This window comes from Microcebus murinus, chromosome 9 (genome assembly GCF_040939455.1).
Source record: "Microcebus murinus isolate Inina chromosome 9, M.murinus_Inina_mat1.0, whole genome shotgun sequence".
Classification (NCBI taxonomy): domain Eukaryota; kingdom Metazoa; phylum Chordata; class Mammalia; order Primates; family Cheirogaleidae; genus Microcebus; species Microcebus murinus.
The window spans coordinates 50,744,949-50,766,245 of record NC_134112.1 but is presented as its reverse complement, the minus strand read 5'-3'; the positions used below and the strand labels follow the sequence as shown (position 1 = coordinate 50,766,245).

General features: G+C 39.3%; 1 protein-coding gene across 2 annotated transcripts in view; it reads right to left on the bottom strand.

The window, feature by feature from the left end:
* Positions 1-21,297, bottom strand: part of ABCB1 (ATP binding cassette subfamily B member 1) — a 194,774-nt gene that overhangs the window by 5,366 nt on the left and 168,111 nt on the right. For both annotated transcript variants that reach the window (XM_012779549.3, XM_012779551.3), the window contains exons 21-25: positions 17,980-18,183; positions 10,344-10,444; positions 8,883-9,023; positions 6,411-6,567; positions 5,712-5,909 (exon numbers count right to left, since the gene is read on the bottom strand). In XM_012779549.3, coding sequence (XP_012635003.1) covers positions 5,712-5,909; positions 6,411-6,567; positions 8,883-9,023; positions 10,344-10,444; positions 17,980-18,183 — 801 coding nt within the window. The remainder of the gene's footprint in view (positions 1-5,711; positions 5,910-6,410; positions 6,568-8,882; positions 9,024-10,343; positions 10,445-17,979; positions 18,184-21,297) is intronic.

The window sequence follows — 21,297 nt, the reverse complement described above, 5'->3', positions numbered from 1 at the left end:
TGACCCTTGATTTTAGCCTGGTGAGACCTCTCTGGGACCTCAAACCTCCAGAAGTAGAAGATAATAAATGTGTTCTAAGCCACTTAATTTGTGGTAATCGGTTATAGCTGCCCTAGGAAACTAACTAATACGATGTCTAATATTTCTGGGATGTATCCTGACATCCTTACTCTACATCTCAGTTTTTCAGAGAAAAAGAGGCCAGGATTAGAGTGGAAATAAATAACAACTATGACCACGTGATAGGTTTGTAGTTCAGGTTTCTGATCTGACCTGAGTTTGAGAAATCAGATACAATGGCTAAATGGAATAGAAGTAAGAGTGGGAGGGCAGCTGCTATATCTCTCAGTAATTATTGATCTTGATAAAGTAATTTCTCTTGGTTTCCTCATGAGTAAAATAGGAATGACAATAATTCCTAAACTCACAGAATTAAGGATTAAATATTATGTATGGTCCTCACTTAGCACAGTGCTGGGCACAGAATAAGTGTTCAAGGGCTGTAGCAGTGTGTAACTCTGTGTATGTGATGTATGATGTATGGGAACTGAAGGGGATGGACAGGTGGACAGGAGTATGAAAGGATGGACAGACATCTTCAATTCTGAGCCAAAGGAGTAGGAACAGAGAGCTGCCCTTTCTCTGTGATCTGCTTCCCTAGATTATGTTGCAAAAGCCTTAGGAGGGCCCCTTCCAGCCTTGCTGATAAAAAGCCTTACTCTGATGCAGCTACGTCTGTCAAATAGATCTGTTTTGCAAAAGAATTTTCTGGTATTCAAGTGAGAGAGCTGTTCATCCCCTTTGAGGAAGACACCAGTCACTCAGATTTGAGATTTTCTGATAGTGGGGACAAGTAGGTACTGAGCCACATATACTCTCTGTATCCCATGTGCCTCAGTGGCTCTGGGAGACAGCTGGCCAGGCGTGGGGTACAATCTCTGCTGCGGGAAGGTGGCTTCTGCTTGTGGAGCTGGCAGGTGCTGGGATCAAAAGCACTGCTATGACCTCATTAGTACCAAGCCCAGTTGCCATGGAGACTGTTCAGCGCATCTATGCTCTAGGCTTTCTTACAGAGTTAATAAATGAAGGTGGGAAGCAGAAGGTGGAGACAGGCAGTGAAAACCACTCGAGGATGTGGCTAAACAGCACATCTAGTCAGATGGAACACCGTACTTGAGAAATGGAAATTTGAGGAAAGGAAAAGTTTCGTTTTGTTTTTTAATTTCCATGTTTATACCCCTGGGAGGAAAACAGACACTGCCTAACTAATATAATAATAGACGCATATGAATGATCCCAGCTTAATGAGTTTCCTCATTACACTGGATATGGTAACACTCTTGGGCCTCCTCATCCCCACACAATACACTAGAACTGGAAACTATATAAAACCTGTGTTAGCTGAAGAATCCTTTCTTTAAGGAAAACATGTATAGAAGCCCAGAATGCAAGAAAGATCAAAGTAGAGCTTGTTTGGCTGAGGCATGGTGGTGGTCTCAGGGGCAACCAAGAAACTCCGGGGAATTTATAAAAACTGTTCAAAAAATCCTTGCCTAAATAAAAGCACAACTAGGAGAGTAAACATATTGGTAAGAAATATTGTAAAGCCAAATTAAAATGACTAGCTCTCTCTATTATAGACTGTAAAATTGATCACTTGCTTTTATTAGCACATATAATCAACTATTAAATATAAATTTTTCAATGTGTATTTACTCTGAAATAATAATAAATTAAAAAGATTAAGCACTGACAATATTGCAGGTTCTGTGATAAGCATGTCTATACATAATCTCATTTAGTCTTATTTAAACTCTTATGAGGTTGCTGTGATTTTAATCTCCATTTTACAGATAAGGAAATGAGCGAAATTAAGTAATTTATACCAAGTCACACAGGAAGTATTTGGGGGAAACCAGGATTAGATCTAAATGCTGTAGGTTGGGTTGTGGTGACACAAGTATCTCACATTTGAAAGATATTTTCTGTTGTCCCTTAAAAAGGGAGTATCCCCATCTTGGCCCAGGCACCAGACCATGACAAGAGGCTTCTAGCTGTACCCTCAAAACAGAGATGATTTAACAATGAAGCTGATGAAGGGTAAGTTTCCATGCCCTCGACTGCATGTAAATTCTGAAAGCTAAGCAGTGTTCCGGGTGGGAGGGCGGCAAGGCTATAGTCAGGAAGCTCTTCCATGTGAACATGGATGATAAATAGCTTAAGAAAAGAAAGGAACCAGAGTCTTTAAGGTTCCCATATTTTGTTGTGACATTTTTTCATTTGAAGTAAATATTCACGTTTGTACCTAATTTTGCATTCAAAATGTCTTTTTTTTTTTAAGTAGAATCCCTAAAATTGTATATATGACCTTCAGGTCCCACAAAACTGGAATTCTCTCCTCTTCACAATTCTGTAACTTAATTTTTCAAGACTCTCCACAATTTAATCTAAACCTTCCTTCAAATTTACTAGTTCAGTAGTTCCCAAATGATGGTTAGCATTAGAATCACCTGGGAAAATTGTAAAACTAAAAGGTGAGGCGCCAGCCTACTGGAATAATCCGGGGTGGCCGTGTTCTTCACTCGCTTTCTAAGCCATTCTAAGATACACCAAAGTTTGAGAACTGCCACACAGGTTCAGAGTTTCTCACACTGTGTGATTCAAAGCCCACTGACCGGTCATGAGAATTTCCTGACTTCAGGGTGGTCCTCAGGGTTAAGTCCTTTCTTCAGTCCTTTTGCTCAAATCCACAGACTCATTTTTACATGGCAATAAGAACTAATTACTAGTAACCTACTAACTGAGTTATTCAAGGTTACTAATTGATATTCATAAACAAAACTTGATACATTCACTAGAGTTTACTGTGGACACCTCTGCTAAGAAGTCTGGCTGCTGTGCATCACTAGGCAGTATTTCAAGTTCTAGGGCAAATGCACAGGAGCAGATACTGGATATTGCTGCAATAAATGAGGACACTTTGTTTTTGGAGCATTATCAGTGTTGTCTTAAGACAGTTATTGTCCTATGCATTTAGAATTCACTTTTGTATCCTTCTGTGTCTGCCCTTTCATATATCAAGGGACTTGAAGGCTAAAAACAATTTCCCAGGCTCCATTGGTTCTGGAAATAACTTAGGGTCTACCAGGGAGATGCACAGTTTAAAACCTGGGATGCAGACACCAATTCTCCTTTAGCAGCCATAGTAAGCTAGCACACGTGTTTGGCAGACAGGACTTTTTGCAACAGCCAGACTCTGGTCTTTACGTTTGGAACAGCTGCGACACTGGCATAATTTTCTGCAGCTGCCTGGTTATAGTATTAATCTGGGAGCAAAAGCAGCCTCCTTTACTTTGACTCTTCCAGCCCTTCCAAAGACCTTGTAAACATTGCATTCCCCTTATTAAATACTTATCTACCTAATATACCTAGAGCAGTTTATGTTTCCTACCCTGAACTATAACTGGTACTGTCCATGCTTTTAATTATGTTCTGCTTATATTTGTGTCCTTGCAGAATAATCATTAATTTCTTCTGGTGTAATTATTGTACTATTTACCATTGTTGTTGTTTTCAACTCCAGCATTTTGTCATCACCAAGTGTTTTTTTCCCCTATTGCAAAGTGACTATGAGTGCATTGGGGGCTGTGAGCTTATTTTATCTTTCCTACATGGGTTGTTATCAGAAAACTTAAGAACTACTACTCTAACTAAATTCCCTATTTCAGCCAAACTGCACTATTTGCTCCATTGGGAACAAATCACTTATCGCCCACAGCTCACATTGTCTCTTACACTGAAACCCTTCCCTCTTGCTCACCCATGTGCAAGTCCTGCTTATCCTGTAAAAACCAGCTCTAGGCCTATCTCCATCTTTAACTCTTGAAAGTATAAGCCCTGTCTCCTCAGACCCCACAACTTGTTTTATAGCACAACATTTAACACACTGCTTAATAAACGTCTGTCGAGACGCCATAATCCGTGTCTGACAGCAGCTAACGTTTCCTCCTCTAAGTGCTTCGACTGTCAGTGCGGTCTTCATTCAGAGTCCTGTATTCAAACTTCACCCACAAAGTTGAAGCATAAAATCAGAGTTCACAGAAAATGTGATACGAAGGAGTAAAAACAGGGAACAAAGCTTATGTAACTAGTAAATAATAGACTGACTGAAGGCATAATTGTCTTTGAATATAATAAAAAATGTTTATGAGTAAGAGTGATTGCTGTGGGGAAGTAAAAAGAGCCCTGGACTACAGGTTGAATGCTCTCTGTTCATTTCAGTCACTAGCGCAACTAGGGTCCACACTGAGCTGGTGGCCTCAGGCTCACTGTGCCGGCAGGCGTCCGTTCTGATTGGTCGGTGCCCGTGCTGTTCAACATCACCTCTGAGTACAACTAATAACTAAATGCCTATGTAATGAACATTTCTTGCCCTAAATTCTACCCCTTCCTAATTTTCTAGTTTGATTCTTTTCCTTTCCCTCATTATAGTCATTTAAATTCACTACTCCCTTTAAGACTCCTATCTCATCCCCAGCACCTAAGACATTCCCTGACACATTTTAGTTCAGAAGACAAAAAGGCATTCCCCTCTCTCTCTCTCTCTCTCTCTCTCTCTCTCTCTCTATATATATATATATATATATATATATATATACACATATATATATGGGGGGGTGAGACAGTCTTGCTTTATCACCTGGATAGATGGTAAGTGGCATCACTGTAGCTCACAGCAACCTCAAACACCTGGGCTCAAGCCATCCTCCTGCCTCAGCCTCCCGAGTAGCTGGGACTACAGTCACATCCCACAACAGCCAGCTAATTTTCCTATTTTTAGTAGAGATTGGGTCTCGCTCTTGCTCAGGTTGGTCTTGAACTTCTGGGCTCAAGCAATTCTCCCTCCTTGGTCTCCCAGAACTGCACCCTGCTGGCATTCCTCTATATTATTTATGCACTTCTCAACTTTGTTGATCTTTCTTTTTTTTTTTTTTTCCTTAGATGATGTTTCAATGCCCTCTCTCCATCACTGTCTTTGTCTCATCCTTAGCCATACAAATGCTCTAGATTCCTCCTCCTAAGCATTTTCCCTGGACTCTGCCCTCCCTGCTCAAGCTGTTCTTCTTATCTGCCTTTCTTTCACCTTCGATCTTCTTGAAAAACTACACTCACTTAAATCTCCACTTCTCCAAAACATCCTTCAGCCATGCTCAAGTATTTTCTACCATTACCATTTTGCTAAGAATACTTGAAAATGTCCGAAACAGTACATTAATTGCCAGATCCTATCACGTCTTCAGTCGTTCCTTACCCAATCTTCCCATAGCACCGGTCATTGCTGACCACCTTTTGAAACACTCCCCATCCTTGCCTTCTATCTCACTTGCCTCTGATAGCGCCCCACCTCTATCGCTCTGGCTACTTCTATTCATGCTGGCTCTTATGTTACCTGAAACCTAAGCACAAGGGGGATGAGTGGTAAAAAGGCTGCTCACGAGGGAGGGCAGGGGGCAGTGCTGAGGGACAGCCTGGAGTAGTTGGCTGCGGCAGAGGACATGGCTTGGAGATTGCATCTGGGCTGTCAGACTTGAACTACATGGGGCTGCTGTTTAAAGGTTTGGAAAACCACAGTTTACAGTTGAGAATTAAACACACCAGGACATTTAGAGGATGAAAAACCTGAACTGAGCTGAACAGGAAAGTGTGCTCACCACTGTCCCAGCCAGGGGGTCGTAGAACCGCTCCAGGAGCTGGACCACCGTGCTCTTCCCACAGCCACTGCTGCCCACCAGGGCCAGCGTCTGGCCCTTCTTCACCTCGAGGCTCAGCCCCTGAAGCACAGGGATGTCTGGCCGCGTGGGATAATTGAACATGACTTCCTTATATGTCACATTTCCTTCCAGCGCATCCTGCAGTGGGAACAATAACAGCAAATTTAATTGCTGCAATACTGACAGCACAGTGTCTAGCTAACCCTCTCTACCACCAGGTCAGGAGGTAGTGAACTTGTATTCCAATTAAGCTTCACTTCAAACTGCTAGAATTTAATAAATAAGATCTAAAAGAGTCAATGCTTTTATAGCCTGTATTGTTAAGACAATACACACATACAATATAGATATGATAATTCAAATCTGTTGCCCAAGAAAGAATAACCTATATGTAATAAAATCTGATTAATAGGATTTCTTATAAAGTGGGCAGTATTCCTATCTCTCTGTAACTCTGCTGTGTAAAAGTACTGGAATCAATACATATTATTAGCATTTATTAAAAGGAATATATGATCTAGAAAATCTTATTTTATCATCAGCATATTAAAAAGAAAACAAATTGTATTAAGTTTCCTGTTAGAAGACTTTCACTCAGGAGTTAGGAGTAGATCATGCAAGTCAAAACATCGAACTTACTGGCTTCAAGCCTTCTGTGCTATAGCTGTCAATCAGAGGGACTTTTTCAATGATCCTGATGATGTGGGAGGCTGACACTTTGGCTTTGGCATAGTCAGGAGCAAATGAACTGACCTGCCCAACTGCCATGGCACCAAAGACAATAGCCGAAAATACCCTGGAAAGCACAAAGAAAAAACATGTGTATAGAGTTTTAATTGCAATGCTAGAAAGCTGACACTTCTACAACCAGAGAGTATAATTACATTGCATAATTACAAAAGAGATGTTAAAAAGGGAAACACTTTCTTTATAAGTTCATGTCAGTGTGATAGACTGTTTACAAAATGGCCCATTCTTCACCAGCGCGTGTCAGTGTGATTGATTGCAAAACGGCCCCGTTTTTCACCTCTCTCTGTATTCTCACCTTCTTGCAATGGGACCTTTGCAGCACTTCCATTTAAGAAGTAGAGTTGATTTTCCTACCCTTTCAATATGGGATGGGCTTATGACTTGCACTGGCCGACAGGATGTGATGGAAGTCACTGTTGCCAGTTCCAAGCCTGTGATCCCGGGAGGCCCTGTATGCTTTGTGTGTGCATGCTCACTTGCTTGCTCGCTCTCAGAACTCTGCCACCTCCAGGAGCCCAGGCTAGCCTGCTAGAAGATGAGGCACCCACAGAGGAGAGCTGTGTGGGTACCAGCCAACTACCCTGTAGCTCACCACAGACATATGATTTAGCCCAGCTGAGATCCACTATGCCCAACCCAGATTAAGAGAACTTCACAGCTAACCCATAGCCTTGTGGGTAAAAATAAATGTTTATCATTGTATGTCCCTGAGGTTTCCTGGCTGGTTGTTACACAGCATTACTGTGGCAACCAACAATGGTTACAGTCAGTGATGCTGGAATTACATCAGATAATAAGAACTGTGCAAGAAAGAGTTTCTTACAGACCCAGATATCATGCTGCTCTCAGCATGCATCAACATTCTTATCTGTGACATGGGAGCAGCTTGAAGTTGGAAAGGACCTTACAGGTCAATGTGCCTGGACATGTCCCCTAAATCGGCTTCCACCCTGTTTTAGAAAGTAGCATGTTAGATTAAGTCTATTGTTAAAAAGTTCTTTTACAAACTGAAAAAAAACTACTTCCTTTTACATAATACAGCCCTTCAAGTATTGGAGTATTGTTAAAAAGGTCCTTTGCTTCTTTGATAACTCCTTTCACTGCCCTGCTCTGGACACATTAATCAAGGTGCCTTTTAGTAACCCTAGAACTGACAATACCTGGGAAGCCTCCCAGAATACTGAGAATCCATCACTTTCTTTCCTCTGGACTCTACACATGTGTTAACATAGCACACTGTGTCAACCCAGCACATGGCATCATTAGCTGTTGTTTTTAACTAGTGCTAAATAAATCATGCAGATGGTTAATCTTGACTTTGTTATCATTTAAACCTGTGGGACTTTTTCAAATGGATTGCTCTTCAGACAGTTCTCCCCAGTGTCAGGAACTTTCATCAATTCAATTCCTTGGAGTAAAGCAAAATATCAAGTAATTATTTAATAAAAGCCCCAATGATGCCTGGCTGTGATCTTTGGGTCATAATCACAAATAGCATCTGCATATCATTTGTCAGACATACATATTAAGTAGACATTTAAATTTTTTCTGTCAAGATCATCCTGAGCAAACTATAATACATGAACAAGTCAATGTCTAAAAAGGGCAGAAACACTGTAGTAACACGTTATATTGCCAGGCTTACATGATTCTAGATTAAATGTAAACTGTATTGCTACTGATTAGGTTATACGATTAAAGGGCAGAATCTTACCTGTCACCAAATCTAGAAGCTCAGAAAGATTACACTTTTGACTACTAAACTGCATAGTTGAGTACTTTAGTGTTATAACTAAAGTTCAGGCTTGTCTACCCAACTGAGGTACAATTTTATATATTCATAGCAATGTAGCAGAAAAATCCCAATCTAGCTTTTCCTTTGTCTCTTCTGAATTTCTCCCAGTGCTTACTTTCCAACTGTTCTCTTATCCAGGAAAAACAAATTCATCTTGGAATCTCCTAGGGCTTGCAGAACTTAGTACTTCACTTGCTCTGTTAGAAAGTCCTTTCAAAGGAGCCAGTCTGACTTCTTGCTCAGGGTTAGGCTTCTTCCCACATGCCAAAGTTTTCTGGAAACCTCTGAATTGAATCACCCCACCCAGCCACAGATTTGAAAAGGTCAGGTATGTGTGAGTCAGCACTAGGGAGAGAAGTGACTGGTTCTTCAAATGAAGTGAGACACTGTGGAGACTCAGAGGCAAAAGTGGTAACACATGGAGACTAAGAGGCAAAAATGCCATTTTCTGAATCACCAAAATTTCATCATGAGGCTTCACAGTAGAGTTTTCTATCCAGACATGAATCATGTTCATCCCACTTTTGTTTTTGGAGTTTAACTGTAAATAAAGACCCAATACTTACAACAGAACATCCTCAAAGGTCATTAACTGACGTGCCACCAAGTAGGCACCAAACCGGAAGCAGCCAGCATAGGAAAAATACATCATTGCTTGGGTGAAGGAAAACGTGATTCCAAAGATGTGTGCTTTCTTCAAAGAGTTTCTGAAAAGAAGACATGTAAAAACTTACTCCTCTTTCATTTCTTTGTCCTTAATGTGTAACTTTTGCTAGGTCGGCAGAGGGACACCAAGCTATGCCAGATGAAAATGGGTTTAGTTTCCAGAGAAGTAAGTTTGATCCTCATCTTACCTCTTACCAGCTGTGCAAATTTAGGAAACTGCCTAATCTCTGAGACTCAGTGTCTTCATCTTAAATGTATGATAAACCACACCTCAAAGTATTGGTATAAAGATAAAATGAGGCAATGAATGGAAAGACCTTGTTAGGGATTAATAAGTGAAAGTTCCCTCCCTTTCCCCCCACTTTTGGACACGTGACACTAAGTACTCTACGATAAACACTCATTCCACACGCAGTTACCCAACACCCACAAGCGGCAGGGACCATGCTGAGTGACATAGAACAATCAGGCACGTTCTTGCTCTTGGGGACCCAGGAGTGGAATTGGACTGTTATTTATACAAAGGAGGTACCTTATGAACAACATATTATAGAAAGAAAGAAGGAATCTAACTTTCTTAGGGAGTTAGAGCAGACTTTACATAAAGGAATTAATATTCTAGAATTTTCTGAGCAACATGGAACTCAGCAATGTGGAGGTGTGGGTAGGAGCAGGTCGGTGGGTGGACAGCCACCTGTTCTTCCTACTCCTACTTCAACCAGATCAACTCTGCTTTTATCTTTGTCATCTATCAGGATTCCAAATCAATTTTTTTTTCAGGAAAAAAGGCTCTACTGTTGTTTAAAAAGAAGTTTGAAAACCTATCGATAAGTTCCAGGGCTCTCCTTTTACTATTGACACTTGGGGAGGTTGGTCTTGCCCATGTTTGTTCACATCATTTATTAGAGTCCTTACTGGGATGACTGTGTTAAAGGAAGAACAGGAGGTCTCCCGTGGAGAAATGGTAGAAAGAGAAAGAAAGGGACAACCAGGAAGTATAATCCCTCAGTGTTCCACAGATACTTCAAATTTCATGTTCCATAAAGAACTCATTCCCAACCAGAGCAAATAATAGGGTCATTATCCTAACTAGACATCAGAGAGTCATTGTCAGCATCTTCTCTCCCACCCCTTCCAATCAGTTATCAGCTCTTATAGGTTCTACCTCAGAGATGTCCTTGCCTTAGTTCAAGGTCTTGTCATTTCTCTCCTGGATAATTACAAGGGCTTTCCAACTGGTTCCCTTCTGGTAATTTCTCTACTTGCTCCCTACCTTCTGACCAAAGTAATCCTTCGGAAAACAAATCTGATAATTGAAATACTCCTCATACTCCCCCCTCCCACTGCTTAGCGGTTTTTACCTGTATGGGACCTGCAAACTCTGTGCATACATATGTTCAAACTTCTGCTCCCGAGTCAAAGAAACAACGGTTCGGAAGTTTTCTATTGCTTCAGTGGCGATCTGTAACAGAGAGCCCACCACAAGAGGCACAAGGGTAAACAGTGGCAATTAATCTGAATTCTATAAACTAGATAAAATTTATTTTACGACTGCATATTATTTATTTATTATTACCTATGAGCATCCTTTGCTCAAAGGATACTAAGTAATTTATCAAATGGAGCTTTGGATCTGGAAGGAAGATGGACTAATTCAACCTTCTCTTTACAGAACAAGATCTAAGGCTTAAAAGAATGACGACACTTGCTTAAAGACTCATAGCTTTGTATGGCTTTATAAAATTAACCTGAGAACTTAGTATTTCACATCAATTGCAGTGCTCTTTCTTCTACAAAGGTCACATTTTAAATTTACTGTTATTTTACATATATATTTTTAAATATGATGTTTACATTTTTCTCTTTATACTTGCCATTTATGACAACTGAATAATATTTTGAAAATATCAAAAAGATGAAGGTAATAAAAAGTTCTGTATTGGTATGTTTTACATATTAGCTTACATATTGTTTTCTTTCCTAAGCATATATTAACATAGTTAACAAAGTTGGGATCAAACTCTATATTTGGCTATATATCATTATTTTTCACCTTAACAAATATCAGGAGCATTTTCTAAGATCATTAAATATACATTAATAATGGGATTTTAATGGGTCATTTAATATCCCAGTCAGTTAAACATTCCTTTATTGTTGAATAAGGTTTTCAGTTCTTTTCTTATTAAAAATTATGCCGTGATAAACATCCTTATACCCAAACTTTTGTCCTTATTAAATTATTTTCTTAGGAAAAGTTCTTAAAAGCAAAATTACTAGATGAAAGGGAATTAACTGTTTTTAAAGGAATATGGCACATACCATTAATTTGTTTTTCAGAAAGTTTCTATCATTCAATTATGTTCTATTAATAATTGAATGTTACTTCCAACAAGGCTATTTGATTAGGACACATACATCCTTTACCACTTTTTGGAGACTGAGAAAAGGGATATGGAGACTGAGTAAAAGGATATGGAGAATACAAAAAATACCAGTGTACGCAATGAGATTTCAGTCTATACTAGCTATGGGACCTTGAACCACTACGCTGTCTCATCTCATCTGTAAAATGAGGAGGGTGGATTAGAGGGTCTCTAAAGTCCCTTTTAATTCTAGGATTTTAAGGGAAATAATTTCTAGAATTATAAGTCACCCAGAGAAATTACTCTTATCATTTAAGATATTCTTCCTCTCTCCAGCCTTCACACAAGTCAGAACAGATTCTAATAAATACAGATTCAGTTAATTTAGTTATCTGTAGCTTAAGAAAATCATGAACACAAATTTCCACTTATTCTTCACTGAATCCTACACAAAATACCTAACTTCAAAGATAACACAAATATTTCATAAGAAATGAAGTCAGTTTTGAAGACTAATACAAAAAGCTATTAGAAGTAAAAAAATAGGAACATTTCTTAAACCAAAAACTTACTTAAAATATAAAATTAAAAGTATTATTCTCTAACCCAGACAGGCCAAGATGATTTTGAACTATGTTTAACATAAGCTACCTATGAAGATAGGAAAATGTCCAGATTTATGTTAAAATATTTTATAAGCTTCTATACATTATAAAAAATATATTTTTTTAGAAAATCCTGAAAGTACAGAAAGCAAAAAATTAGAGGAAAAAAATTTACCTTCAGTCAAATCCCTAAAGACAATTATTTTCAGATGCATTAGAAATATTTTTAATTTTTAAATATAAGGACTCCAACAAACAGAAGAGGTTTTCTGGATTAGTTAGTAAGAATTCAAGAAACTATAACAATGTCTGCTGAAAAACAGATTTTACTATAAATTTCAGTGTAATGGTTTTAAGAAATATTTTCTGTGCATCATTTTCTAAGGTAGGAGTGTCTTCGTGATTGTCTTGTAAATGTTATTGCTTTTTAGCGTGCATAGTCCAAAAGTGAGTTTGAGTCAAAGAGACCTTGCATGGTGAGTAAAACAATATAATCACTTCATGATTGTCTTCATCTTGACGCACAATGAAGCAATTAGGAAAAGGCTTAATTAGCACCCCACATCCTCACACCATCATTTCTTCTAAGAGTTTTAAATGGAGACTCAGTAATCACCATGAGGAGAGAGAACTTTTAATTCAAAGAGTAAATAACATTGAATTTCTCTCAGAAACCATCATATATTAAATAATTTTGAAGAAAGAAAAACATATCTATGTGTCTAGAAAGAAAAGAAAAAAACCCTCATATTTCTCTTCCTACCCTCAAATAAATTGAAGTTTAATTATGGTTTTTATTTCTAAAAAGGAAAAAAGTATCTACAATTGACCTTTGAACACTAGAGGGGTTGGGGGCACTGAAAATCAGGGGTTCTGTCAAAATATAACTTTTGACTCCCCACAAACTTAACTACTGATAGCCCATTAACTGTAAGCCTTGCCAATAATTGTCAATAACACATACTTTTATGTTGTATGTAATATATATACACTGTATTTTTACAGCAAAGAGAAAAGAAAATGTTATTAAGAAAATCATAAGGAAGAGAAAATATATTTACTATTCATTAAGTGGAAGTGGATCATTTAAAGGTCTTCATCCCCATAGTCTTCATGCTGAGTAGGCTGAGGAGGAGGAAGTGGAGGCAGCCATTGGTGGCCTCTGTCTCAGGGGTGGCAGGGGCAGGAGGGGGAGGAGGTGAAAGGGGAGGGAGCAGAGGCAGGCACGCTCAGTGTAACTTTATAAAAATACATAGTCATTTCTGTCTGACTTTTTTTTTTTTTGCTTTTTCACTTCTCTAAAAATATTTCCATACAATACCCATCCTTCTTCAACCATTTGCTTTAGTTTCAATGACCGTATCATAGAAGGGTCTATGAGATAAAAGTTGTCAAAAGCAGTCCTGTATAGCTGGAATCCTTCTGCCAGACTGTCTAAAGTCAATTTGTTTTCTGGCACTGCTTCTCCTACATCTTCTTCCTCATCGTGTGGCACTGGTTCAGAAGCACTCAACTCTACCAAGTTGTCTTCTGTTAATTCCTCTGGGGTAGTGTCTATTAGCTCTTGAATATTTCTAAGATCCATATCTTGAAATCTTTCATCCTCCACCTTTTTTTTTTTTTTTTTTTTGCCATATCCACAATCTCTTTCATGGTTTCCTTGATTGGTTCTGCTGTAAATCCTGTGAAGTCATGTACAACCAGGAGTTTTCTCCACCAGGAATTAATCACTTCAGGCTTGATGGCTTTTTGTGTATAACAATGGTGCCATCTTCAATGGTGTAATCCTTCCAGCCTTTCATGATGTTGTCTCTTTGGGATTTCTCTTCCACAACATTAACAATCCTTCCATGGAGTACCATGTGTAATATGTCTTAAAGATCCTTATGACCACCTAATCTAGAGGCTAAATTAGAGACACTGTGTTTGGGGGCAAGTTAACCATTTTGACACCTTTGGTGTTGAACTAATGGGGCTCTGGGTGACCAGGGGCATCGTCCAATATCAAAAAGACCTTGGCTGCCCCTTACTGTCAAGGTACTTCCTGACTTCAGGGAATGAATCCAGAAAAAGGTTTCTCATTGTCCAGGCCTTCTCCCAGTACTATCAAAAGACTGGCAGCTAGTGTTTATCTTTCTTCAAGGCTGGGCATTATTAGCTTTATAGATAAGAACAGTGCTGATCATAAACCAACTGCATTTGCACAAAACAGTAGAGATAGCCTATCTCTTCCTGCCTTAAATCCTGGTGCCCACTTCTCTTCCTTACTAATAAATGCCCTTTGTACCATTTTGTTCCAAAATAGAGCACTTTCATCTGAATTAAAACCCTGTTCAGGCAGATGCCTTTTATTTTCAATGGCACCTGGGAATTCATCTGTTGCTTCTTGATCAGCAGAAGATGCTTCTTCTGTTGTTTGGTATTTTAAAAGCCTAATCTCTTTCTAAATCAAACTATCCTTTGCTGGCATTAAATTCTCTAGCTTTAGATTGTTCTCTTTCCTTTTGCTTTAAGTTATCATGTAATGACTTCACTTTTTCTTGAATCATATTGGAGCCTGTAGGTATTCCTTTCATAGCAATCCTGCACCCATGTAGAAGCTGCATTTTCAATATGAACAAAAAGGTATTTCACAAAAAGTGCAAGGTATTTTCACATGCTAGTGTAGCTGCAGTGACAGCTCACAAATCTCCCCTCATCATTTTTTTTACAATATATCTTACACTGAATCCATTTATCTTGAAATGGTGAGCAATAGCAGCTGCAAACCTCAATCTATGGTACATACCAAGCAATTGAACTTCAACTTTTTCTTTTAATGTCATGACTTTTTTTTGCTTCTTGGGAGCACTTCCAGCATTGCTAATGGCATAGGTCATTTGTATGGGTCCCCTGGTGCTATTTAAGGTTTACGATATTGCACTAAACACAATGGAAAATATGCAAGAACTGTGAGAGACCACTTTTACTGCCGTATGCAATTTACTGGAGCTACTCATGCAGGTATGATTAGTGTCACATGGTGTTTTAAGGGGATACTCACAACGCTTGAGCTCACTTCAATAGCAACAGAAGGAGACTACCAATTATCATATAAGTACAGTATGTACTACAGTTAATTTTTTGCAGTCATGATTAAATAGTGAAACTTTATGCTTGTTTACATTTCTCTTGATTGTGAATGGAGCCATGTATGGTCTGTAAGGGTTTGCATATGTATGTATTTTATGGCAATAAATGATACAATAGATAAGTATCTACATATATTTTATGCATTTATAACATACCTTTTCCTTTTTTATATATTTCTAGGCTACACAGTTTGCTCAAATTGTCACAAGTTTCCAATATATTTATTGAAAAAATCTGCATCTAAGTAGACCTGTGCAGTTCAAACCCATGTTGTTTAAGGGTCAATTATTTTATAGAAATGCTCATTAGTTCTTAATAATGTGACAGGAAACTAAGTAGCACAGTTCACAGGCAGGGTAGAGGTTATGCAGGCTCTGACATCCTATAGACTTGCTCTGGAATACGCTTCCTTCAGCCCTTTAGGAGTGAACCAACAGAGGTGGTCCTGGCCCCCACAGAGCTTAGTTTTTGATATGCAACATACACCATTAATCAATAAACAAGGAAATAGGAAAGAAGCATGAAGGGCTGAGAAGTATCATGAATTAATTCAGGTTATCAGGAATGGCCTCTCCAAAGAGATAATAATTCTGAGATCTGAATAGTATAAAGGAGTCAGCCATGGGAAGATCAGAAGGAACCAGCCTGGAGTGTCCTAGGAATTGTAACAAGGCTCACAAGGCCTGAACAGGGTGGGCACAAGAGAGTGTGGTGCAAAACAATGTCATAGAGGTCATCAGGGGCTAGGTCAGATCATGCAGATAAACCAAGGTAAATGGCAGGATTTTATTTCAAGTATGATCAAAAGCCATTGGAGTGTTTTAAGTAGAGGGTAGCATGATCACATTTGTATTTGTAAGAGATCAGAGTGGCTTCTGTAAGAAGAAAATAAGTGGAAAAAAATGAAGGAGTAGAAGCAGGACGATCAGTTAGGAGACTTTTGCTGTGTGACTTTGGGCAAGATACTTGACCTCTCTGAACCTTGAATTTTATTATCTGTCCAACAGGGATAATTCAACAGGGTTTTTCAGAGCATTAAATGGGATAATGTATATAGAGCTCTTAGTATGCTACCTGCTATATAATAAATATTCAATAAATGGTACCCTGAGAATTATGACTAGATGAGGGTGGATTTTCGATATTATGTGGACTGGTTAGTACATTACCACCACTTTCCCTAACCACCATTGTCCCTATCATGCACCACCTCTGAATTAGAGCATTTACCACATCCCTGACCTTTACTCAGAAAATATGCCAAATCCACACACACCCATTTCCATCCACAACCCTTCCCTCAGCCCCTCTCTGACAGAACTCCAAGAGTCTCAAATCTGATGCACCAGAGGTGTAAACTTGCGGTTTGCAATGAATTAGCTTAGCATCAATCGTCTTCTTCCTAAAACCAGTCTAAAGACTCCTTTCTGTGACATTTCAAATGCCTCATTAAATAATGACACTATTAAACAGTAATGTTTTTTCTGTTTATACGTTTTGTCCTAGATTCTTCCATCTTCACCTTAGATGAGGAGTTGACAGCATGGGACTGGGGGATGGGGAACCCCTCGCCAGTACATTGTCAAATGACATCGGTGGCATAGGAAGTATTCCCTGGCAGGGCCAGACCACAGCCACAGCCCCCCGGGGTGAGCACCATCCTGCTATGCCTCCAGAACTGGGCCCCGGGGGCCTGGTGGGACACCTCACGTGAGATTTGTCCTCCATGGACACTGGCTGGGAGGCACTAAAGCTGGTCCAAAGGACTTTCCTGTAGGAACCCCAAGAAAACAGGGTAAAGAGTCTGAAGAGACAGCAGGGAGGCCGAAGGTAGAGTATTAGTGATGACCAACGTCCAGGACTTTCTTTGTCATTCATACTGGTGAAGTTCCTGGGGACAAAGTACCTCAGAGAGTGGGGCCTAATGAGAGTCAGAGCCACTCCGATCTGCCTGGATCTGCCCTACTCTTGGGAACCTCAGAATGTCCCTTGGTACATGTAGCTCTATCCTAAATGTTAGGCTCAGTTTTGGGGGCAGCCCTGCTCTGCCCTCTCATTTCTGCATTGATACAGACCCTATGATATCAGACTGTGATCTGTCATCAGAGGACCTCTTTGTTTCTTAATATACAGAGCCACGAGTCTGGAGAACACCTGTCTGAGTTTGGATCCTGGCTCCAAGACTTATCGGCTTTAAGGCACTGGGGGCATCATCCGTGGGTGCCTCAGCCTCAGATGAAAAATGAGCTAATAGACCCTACCTCACAGAGTGGCTACAAGGAGTAAAGCACTTGCCAGGAAACACAGTAAATGCCACTTAAGCATAAATGACAGGGAAAAAAAACAGACAAGCATGCAGGAAAAAAATAAAAGTATTAGGGTACATCCTAGAAATAGGATGAAGGGAGAAAAAGAAATGATAAACAAGAAAGAGTGGTAATAATTTAAAACACATAGAATAAATACCTTTAGCGCTTTTCCATACTGAATCTCCTCCACCATATGTAATAAAATGGGCCTACCTTCCTCAATAAAGGAATGTATATAAGCTGGCTTGAAAATAAGAATGAGAGAGAAAGAGAGGAGGGAGAAAAAGAGGGAGAAAGGAAAGAAGGAAGGAACTGAGGAAAGAACAGGGGAAGAAGAGAATTGAGAAGGCAATGGCTCAAAGTGGAAAAAAGCTGTTAAAATTAGCATCAGTCTTTAAGCCTAAGGTTTTATTTTGCCACTTTCCTGAAGTTTCTAATCTGATGAATAAGCATCAAAAAAGACTGCTTTGAGAAATGGTTATAAAAGCATTCTCAGAACATAGTAAATAGTAGGGAATAACAATACAACACTGAGTAGAATATTTTCCTTTACTTAGGTAAGCAATCGTATTTAGTTTGACTCACCTTCCCAGCACCTTCTAGTTCTTTCTTGTCTTTCAGTGCTTGTCCGGACAACATTTTCATTTCAACAACCCCTGCTATTGCAATGATGGGTACAATTGCTAAGAGTAAAAGTGTTAATTGCCAGCCATGGATGAAGGCTATAACAATTCCTGTCCCAAGATTTGCTATATTCTGGGTAATTATAGCAAGCCTGGAACCTACAGCCTGCAAAACAAACAAATTAGAGAGATACTTTTATATTATCTTTAAAATTTACACTTATATTTTCATATAATTTGACAGTTATGACATTTCACCTTCATGAAAATGTATTATTTCCTTAGTTATGCAATAAAAAGTAAATGTTTACTTGTAAGAAGTTTATGGAGTTTCTATAATGAGGATTTCCATGACTTCAGAATAAATGCTGAAAGTAGAAGATCAACAATTCAGAGTTCAATCACATATTTCTATCATTGTTGATTTTTTAATACCAAGAAAATCTTCATTAATCAAAGCATGATCACTAAAGCAAGCTCTGCTAATTAGCAAGATAAAAGAGTCTGACAATTACATTAAACTAGAAATAGCGGAATTTTCCAATATTAGGTACATAACTACTTGTAATTTAACCCTAATATGTGTCATAAAGGATATTTAAAAATATCTGGGCCTATTTGTAATGATTATTATGTTAAAACCTGCATTTTATTTGGAAAAAATACACACAGTTGAAAGTTATGGCATTTAATTTAGGATATTAAGCAGGCATCAGGATCTTCCATTTGAATGCCACAGGAAGCCATGATTTTCAGTAGCGTGCAGTGATTTCCAACTCTAAAACCGGAGGTCAAACTACAAAGTCAATTCAGTCCACTACTTTATAATGTCCAACTCTACACTAGGTTTCCAACTCTAAAATCAGAAGTCAAACTACAAGTCAATTCAGGCCACCACTCTATAATTCAGTCCATCACATCTCCTCTACCCTGGCTATGCTCTGTGCCGCCAAGCCATTCTGAATTCTGCATTCTGCTTTCTCTGGAAATGGCCTCTGTTCTTTTCTAACCCTAAAGTTTCTTCTGCCCAGGTGGGACTGGTTCAGGTATACATTACAATGGAGTGCAGTCTAGGATGGTCACTGCCATCACTGTGACTTTGAACAAATCTCTCCTAACTCCCTAAATGAGCTGGTGCATTGATTAATACTGAAAGCTTCTCTCCACTCTGAAAACTGTGATAGAATTCTTTATAACCCCCTTCATCAATTCCTCTAAATCATTTAAAAGCTATTTGATATAAATACTAAACCAGTACTTAATGGGAAAAGGGTGCTACAACCATCAGTAGCCTTTATGTACATTAAATTCCATACCAGGGAATTGCACCAGGGCTGAAAGAGACAGCATAAACAATAGAGCACATTTATTTTTACTTGATGCAGTCACTGAGCTTATATTAAAGAGATGCTTTGCCAGATTTGCCATAAATCAGAGTGGAGTAGCCGTTAAGTCAGCTTTTTGTATTGCACCTCTTCAGTTTGAAGGTCAAAGGATGCAAGCTAGAGAGAGTCTACAGCAGGGGATGAAGTACGTTGCTCCTGTTCTCAGTATTTACTCAGAACTCATTCTCCACAGAGGAGCACGCAGAACATTCCCCAGGTTCACGACAGAGGCATTACCCTGCACATAACCCTTCAGACATATCAATGTTCAGCTGTGGATGGTAGTCAAGGGCCACAGAAATCAGCAAGATGAATCAAAGATGACAAATTCTTTAATGTACAGCAAAGGTTAACTAAATTATCCAGGGCCTTAAACTTCAGGGAGATCAAGTCCCTTGGCTTTATTTGATTTAGTGCATGGACGCTGCACCAGTGACTGTCCCTTTATTCTAAAGACTAATGCTCACTGTTCCCACAATTCCTCACGGAGTGGAGTCTGAGGACCAAAACGAATGGAAGAGCACGGATTAGCAGCCAGATAATTTTCACTGTAAAGAGGAGGACTGAGGGAAGGAAACACTCCAAACTCCACAGCCCAAGTGTGAAGCAATGTAAGGTAGAAACGAGCTAAGAACTAAACCCACTAAGACGCTTTCCTCCTCACAACCTCTCCATCACAGTGAATTTCCACTTATTTTTATCTCATTTCCTCTCCTACTTGTTCTTCTCTCCCCACCTGTCCCTATTTCTTCCCCTCCTGTTATTTATCTCCTCTTCAAAACACCCCCCATCATACCACTTGAACTCTAAAATATTTGTGTTTATTGGGGGAGGGGGAAGTTGATTCCCTGAACTTCCTTTTGAAATTAGAACTATTTAACTTCATCTTTCCCTCAACCAACTTTGCCCAGAAAAAAACAAAATTTTTAAATACCTAGCTGCTTTTGACTTCTATACGGCTCATTTGCTTTTTCCTCTGCACAACTCTAGACCTCATACCAAAATAAAATTTAAAAGCCCACCGCTTCATAGGGAAATATTGAGATATATTTTCCTCTGATTATGTTTAAGCAGGATTAAGCTGCTTTAATGATAATCACAAATACATATATGAGAAAAGTTGCATTGATGTGGAAGTCAAGTATGAAAAAATTTAACCTAGGTAAACAACACTACTAACTATACACACACACACTTGAGTTGGCTCTGCCTTGGATGGCACAGATTGCGACAGCACAGCCTGTTTCGTATGTTTTTATATATATATATACATATATATAAATTATGTTACTTCCCGCCGTGGAAGACAGACACATTTATGTGCACACATGTATATGCATATGTACATATGGACAATCTGTGTATATTCATATACATACACACGCGGATCCCCCGCCACAAAAAGGTCAGCCAGTGGCGAAAACTATATACAACTGTCCTCTCTCAGCTAACTGTTATAACTGCTATGCTGGGCTTTCCTAGTTTCATGGTATTTGCTCATCTGCTTATTTCCTCTTCCCTGGTGTCTCCTTTTTAGCCACTGTTTTAAGTTCTGGAAAACAGTTGTGCCTCAGAGAGGCTCGCACAAGGTGTGTGGGTGTCTTGCTGGTGGGGCCGTGAAATGCCAGTTTGCGATGCCTTTGAGGAAACAAGTGAAAAGCAGAAGGCTGACACCAGCAGGCAATTAGACACCAGCATATACAGCGAAGGGCTTCACACACAACGCTGGGGAAGGAAGGGATTGACCGCCAGTTTTACAAATATAAGAAAGCACTGAGTGTAAGGCAGGTCATAGCACCAGAGGAATTAAAGAAGAGGGAGGAAAAACTGTAACACAGAGCGCCCAGACTGCATCTGCTCGGGGTTCTGCTGCAAGGGACTGCGTTCGTGTTCCT